We start from the raw sequence: 6602 nt of genomic DNA, 5'->3' as shown, positions 1-6602 counted from the left end.
ATCCTTTAGATTAACGTATCACGTCATCCCTTAATAGAAGAGTGATCAAAATGTAACAATTTGATAACGTTAGAGATTATTACGTAAATTTTAAAAGTTAAGTGACTGAAATGTAATTTTAAATAAATTATAGGAACCATTAATATAGCTTACCAAATAGTTATTTGTAGTTTCGGAGTAATTATTTTAGATAGAGAACATCCAAGTCATTCTCCGAAGGTTGTAGTCGAGGAGGCACACATTGGGGAAGGCCTACACTGTCGTTATATGCTTCCACATTGTGGAACGACAACACAGTGATCAACTAATTTGGTATGTGACAACCTAGCGTTGATTGATTAACGGGGCTCATGAATGTTGAGAGTGTTTTGAACACTAGCGTCGAGAATTTATTAACCAATCCAAGACCATCAGTTTGACATGGATCCCAAATACATGGTTTAGTTTAGGGCCAAGGAATTACTATTCTTTTAAACCGATGATGTGTATCCAATTTACCCAAAGACATCGATATCGAGTAACCACCGAATTTAAAATCAGTAGTTCAAGCGCAAGCACGTGCCGCGTCCGTTGATGAGCCTATGCCAAAACTGGCCCATCCCAAGCTAGACATTGGCTGGCAATAGTAATTCTTATCGACATTAACCTTGTCAAGCAAAGGCGGATACAGGAGGGGCTGGCAGGGACCCTGGCCCTCCTTAAAATGAAAATTTTATATTTAGGCCCTTGAAATTTTTTTATAATTTTAAATTAGTAAAGGTAAAATTGTACTTTGGCCCCCCTTAAAATTATAAAAATTTAATTTAATCCTTTAAAAATTATAAAGATATAAACTATTAAAAATTAAAATTTCATTCAACCCTCTAAAAATTTGCTCTGACTTCGCCCCTGTTGTCAAGGTAGTAGTCATATCACAAAACCTCTTCAAATTTTTCTTTATTAGAGTTTATATGTTATGTACATTAGAGTTGACTTTAATTTATTTAGATAATCTCTTATAAATTTAAGAAAATAGCTATTAACTTAAAAAACTATTTTTCATTATCACTTAAAAATAATTAATTAAAAATCAAATATTTTTATATTAAACTATTAAAAATTAATTCCCCAACGTAGTATCATATTCCTAATATATATAGAGAGAGAGGTGAATCAAAATAGAGATATGAAGCTATAAAAGACAAAATCTCATTCTGGTTTTCCGACAAGTGATGATGAAATCTCTTTTTACTATTTTAAAATTTTGTTGTCGTCATTCACGTACGTTATAATAATCTCTAATATTATAGGACATATATTTTTATAAAAAAAAGAAAAAAAGAAAAAGAAAAAGGAAACAACAAAAACAGAAGGGCTCAGGTGGGGGGTTGGTGAATTAGAGCCTCAGCAACCAGGGAAGTCAATTGTGCGGGCCGTGAACAAGCTCCAAAAAAAGAATCTCCACCGTCGATCACAATGTTGGGCAACAATCATGCTCTGATAAAATAACGCCTAGATATCGTTCACTATATCTGAGCCACAGCCTATTAGAACCCAATTAAACGCGTAAAAGATGTTGCATTTGTAACGGAAAAACCTGTCCTCTTCCTTTCTTCATTTTTCTGTTTTCTCTTTTTCTTTCTTTTTTTCCCTCTTGAAAGGGGAGAGAAGAAAAGAAAAAAGAAAAAGAAAGCCAGAAACGTTAGCTCTCTTTGTTTCTTCTTTGATTACATAAATTAATAAAAACCCTAATTAAGAAACCTCAAATCTCATTATATAATCCCTTTTCTTTTCTCCATTTCCCTTGGCTTTTTTTTTTTAAATTCAAATCATTGTGTTTGGCCATTGTGATTTTTTATTTACATTGGATTCTTGAAGGTTTCTTCTTCCTTGTCTTCTTTTTTAACGATCATTGATAACTGCATATTGAGGAAGGATTTGAGATTAAAGGGTCAAATAAAATTCCATTTTCTTTTTCTGTTTTTTTGATGAAATTGTTTACCATTGAATCATTGGTTGCATTGGGTTTTTCCCAAATTTAAAGGTGCTGAGGGTGGTTTGGATTGGCGAAAGCTCCATTTTGATGGTATTTTTCAGAAGCCAAAACAACAGAATAGTATAAGGATTAAGGAGAAAAGAAAATGGGAGTTTTATAATGTTATGACATTTGGGTGGTTATAGATTTCTTGGATGTTGGAAGAAGGAATTTAGGGTGTGTGGAAATTGAGAGTCGTTTCGGTTTTTCCAGATGGGAAATGTTTGTGCTACATCAGGGATCTGCTCAGTATGCGCGAGTTGTTGCGGTCCTAAACCAGCCGAAGAGGGTCAAAAGAAAACCGACAATGAAGGTGAGAAGTCCGAAACTAAAGAAGCCGAAGCTGGCGCCGCAGCTGCTGACGGTGCCGAGGTTCAGAAGGACCCCCCTGAAGAGATGAAGATTGTGAAGGAAGAGAAAGGACAAGGAGAAGAGACCCTAAGCCAAAGGCAAAAATCAAAGGTTACCCAAAGACAACAATCGTCTATGACGAGGCAACAATCAATGTCAATGTCTACGCCTATGCAAAGACAACAATCAACCCTCCAAAGACAACAATCAAAGGTTACCCAAAGGCAACAATCTAAGGCTCCCCCTCAAAGACTTGAATCCAAACCATCACAGGTTGCAGTTGCAGCAGCGACCGCAGCGGTGGCGGGGAAGGAAGAGGCTAAGGCTGATGCTGCAAAATCTCGGAAGCCTCATAATGTGAAGAGGCAATCATGTGCAGGGCTGAAGGTGGATGCTGTGTTGCAAACCAAGACAGGTAATTTGAAGGAATATTATAACTTGGGGAAGAAGTTAGGGCAAGGCCAGTTTGGGACAACTTTTCTTTGTGTGGAGAAAGGTACCGGAAAGGAGTATGCTTGTAAATCTATTGCCAAAAGGAAACTTGTTACTCCAGAAGATGTTGATGATGTCAAGAGGGAAATTCAGATAATGCATCACTTGGCTGGCCACCCTAATGTTGTCACCATCAAAGAGGCTTATGAGGATTCCGTGGCGGTTCATGTTGTCATGGAGCTGTGTGCCGGGGGAGAACTCTTTGATAGAATTGTACAGAGAGGGCATTATTCTGAAAGAAAGGCGGCTGAACTAGCAAGAACGATAGCTGGTGTTGTGGAAGCCTGCCACTCCATGGGAGTAATGCATAGGGATCTTAAGCCTGAAAATTTCCTTTTCGTTAATGAACAAGAGGATTCACCCCTTCAAGCCATTGATTTCGGATTATCGATATTCTTCAAGCCTGGTATGTTCAAAATCCTTGTCTTTTGGTGCTTTGATTTTGGTTTATGGTCTTCTATTCTTTACCGAGTTATGACAATTTAACTGCAGAAAAGAATTTCGATATCAATGGAGTTGTCTGCAAGTTATAATTTCACTTTTTTATTGCGAAGGAAAAGGGCATTTCTCAATTAGAAATTATAATATCTTAAAAAGAACTTCAACTTACATGGATAACAAAATGTTTTATCTTTACATTTACACTAAGAAATCATATTTAAATTGATGTATCACTTCAAGTGATTATTCATTTTCTGCTAGAAGCAAATTATAAGCAACTGAAACTTTATAGGTAAAATTTGAATATGATGTTCACAATTATATATGCAGTATACTTTGATGCTAACTGGATGTAAGTTTTTAATTACTTAAACCCAGGGTATAAGATATGGGCATGCGTCCGACATGGATATATTATTTTTTTCTTAGGTTTTTAGTATATTTAGAGGATCATTCTCCAAAACCAATGTTTGAACATGTCAGATTTGAAATTTAAGAAAAAATAGAGTCCAGATAACATAGGTTAAAAGCCGGTTCATTTATAGGGAAAAACAAATTGGAGAATTTCCGGAATGTTGAGAACCTGTCAGCGCAATAAGCAATGGTGTTGTTTTCTAATGAAGGTCCTATAATTTCAGGGGAAGTCTTATCTGATGTGGTTGGAAGCCCATACTATGTTGCACCCGAGGTTTTGCAGAAGCATTATGGTCCAGAAGCAGATGTGTGGAGTGCTGGAGTGATCGTTTACATTCTCTTGAGTGGGGTACCTCCATTCTGGGGTGGTAAGAATTCTTCAGATGAGATACCATTTTTGTTTCTGAAAGTTTTGAACCTTGTACTTTGAGCCTTTTTTTCAACGTTTGGTCAATTTCTGTGTTATTTTTCTTCTTTTTACATACAGAAACTGAACAAGAGATATTTGAAGAGGTTTTGCACGGTGAGCTTGACTTCACATCTGATCCTTGGCCTAACATCTCTGAAAGTGCTAAAGATTTAGTGAAAAAAATGCTTGTCAGAGATGCTAAAAAGCGGATAACTGCACATGAAGTACTGCGTAAGTCTTCTTTTCTTTTTGCTTGGGAATAGGTTAATATTATTAAAAACAAAGAGCAGAAACACTGGCGTGTCGATTACAATCTCAAAATAGACTACATATCCCAGCATGGAACAAAGTCATAAACAAGCTGGAATAAGTAATGGATAACCTGGATGTTGATAACATGATTGAGGATAGCTTTAATTCTCAGTTAATATTTTCTTTTCGATCTTTTTCATGTTTTTTGGTGGTTATTAATAGCTTTAGGATAATCTGGGAGGACATAATTTCATTTCTTACTAATCTAAATCATCATCTTTGTTCACCATTGCTATGGCCAAACTGTTATCAAGAATTCAAATTTTACAGTTGGGGTTTCATAAAATTCTAAGACTATTGCTTTAACATGATGATTCTTTGGTGTTACACTATGGAATTTCAGAAAGTTGCTAATTTATTTTGGTTCCTTTCAGGCCATCCTTGGGTACAGGTTGATGGGGTGGCTCCAGACAAGCCACTTGATTCCGTAGTATTAAGCCGCATGAAGCAGTTTTCTGCAATGAACAAGCTAAAGAAAATGGCCTTAAAGGTAAGTTTCTGCCGCTGAGACAACATTGGTCTATAAAACTTCTTAAAAAATATACTAAATGAGTGAAACTCTTTTCAATGCACAAATCTCACCACCTAAAATGGCTTACCCTTGTTTATTTCCATTTATTTCACTTTTGTTTTTCAGGTCATTGCTCAGAGACTTTCTGAAGAAGAAATAGCAGGTTTGAAGGAAATGTTCAAGATGATAGACACAGATAACAGTGGTCAAATCACATATGATGAACTCAAAGATGGATTGAAAAGATTTGGTGCAGACCTAGATGAGTCAGAATTCCGTGCTCTAATGCAGGCGGTAAGTTTCATTTCAGTGATTAATATCATGCTTTCATTTTTCATGAAATACTAAATTTCCGAGACTTATATGTAAGTGGATATGATGAGCATACCCATATTCGAAACTTATTCTGGAATCCATGTACTATAGGCCACTTGTACACGACTCCTGATCTAATTAACATCCTTTGATTCTTTCTATTCAATTGGGAATTGCAGGCGGACGTTAATAATAATGGTACAATTGACTACGAGGAATTCGTAGCTGCAACATTGCATCTAAACAAGATTGAGAGGGAAGATAATCTCATGGCAGCCTTCTCGTATTTCGACAAAGATGGCAGTGGCTACATCACTCAAGATGAGCTTCAAAAAGCTTGTCAAGAATTCGGTATTGAGGAAATCCACTTGGATGAAATGATCGGAGAAGTTGATCAGGACAATGTAAGAGTCTCAATATCCCTTCACGCCTGCATATCACTTACTCTTTCATCTCTACAATTTAATATAATACACATCTGAGTTATGATCCATGGGAGAATACTTGAACGGTGGCATTTCTCTTGACCGAATTTCCGGGTTTGACTCACTTGGTTTCTTTTACCTTGTCTGCAGGATGGCCGGATAGATTACAATGAGTTTGTGGCAATGATGCAGAAAGGCAACCCTGATCTTGGTAAGAAGACCCTCGGAATTAAAGAGGCATTGCCACCTAGCTGACGAAATACAATCCTTTAGGGCTTTTTCTTTAGTGTTAAATTATTTTTTTATTTGCCCCAAAACTCATCAAATTTTGAGGCTGATCAATTCCTTCATTCATTCATTCATTTCATCAGGAAATCCTTCCCTGAGCCCTTATTGTTCCTGAAAATGTATGTACAAATTTTTGAGACCCCTGCTGCATTGACTCAGCTTGTTTTCATCCATTTTTATACTACAAATATAATAAATTTATATATTTATATATAAATATATATATTTATTATAAATTTTAGTTAACTAATTCAATGTTGTGATTTAGTTTAGCCATATAATGGTTTTCTTCATCCCTTCTTAAGATGAATATAATAATCTCCACATTGGGTTTTTGTTTCAATTTAAGATTAGATTTGTTTTTCAAAGAATAACGTTTACCTTCATATTTTTAATAATTTTTTTTTTTGGAAGGTTCCTTTCCTTTGAAGTAACTGTGTTATATTTCAAATACAAACAAACTGTAATCTCTTCAATGTCAGCTTGCTATATTAATTGTATTTTCTGTTCTTTTGATGTTGTGAACATATGATACTGATAGATTTTGTACTTGGTATTAACAAAATCAATTAAATTGATGATAAGATATTTCATTTCTGTTTTAAAAGATTGACAATTTTTAGAGAAGCA

At 35.4% G+C, this 6602-nt stretch overlaps 1 protein-coding gene across 1 annotated transcript; it reads left to right on the top strand.

Annotated features, from left to right (window-relative positions):
- Positions 1–1165: 1165 nt before the first annotated feature.
- Positions 1166–6208, top strand: LOC108466505 (calcium-dependent protein kinase 26-like). The gene is made up of 7 exons (XM_017766873.2): positions 1166–3263; positions 3937–4080; positions 4200–4352; positions 4808–4923; positions 5071–5238; positions 5439–5663; positions 5835–6208. Exons 1-7 carry the CDS (start codon positions 2228–2230, stop codon positions 5937–5939), a joined length of 1947 nt encoding a protein of 648 aa, XP_017622362.1. The 5' UTR covers positions 1166–2227; the 3' UTR covers positions 5940–6208.
- Positions 6209–6602: the final 394 nt, after the last annotated feature.

This window comes from Gossypium arboreum, chromosome 4 (genome assembly GCF_025698485.1).
Source record: "Gossypium arboreum isolate Shixiya-1 chromosome 4, ASM2569848v2, whole genome shotgun sequence".
NCBI lineage: Eukaryota > Viridiplantae > Streptophyta > Magnoliopsida > Malvales > Malvaceae > Gossypium > Gossypium arboreum.
Note: the sequence above shows the minus strand (reverse complement) of the source record. Positions and strands in the feature narration are given on the sequence as shown.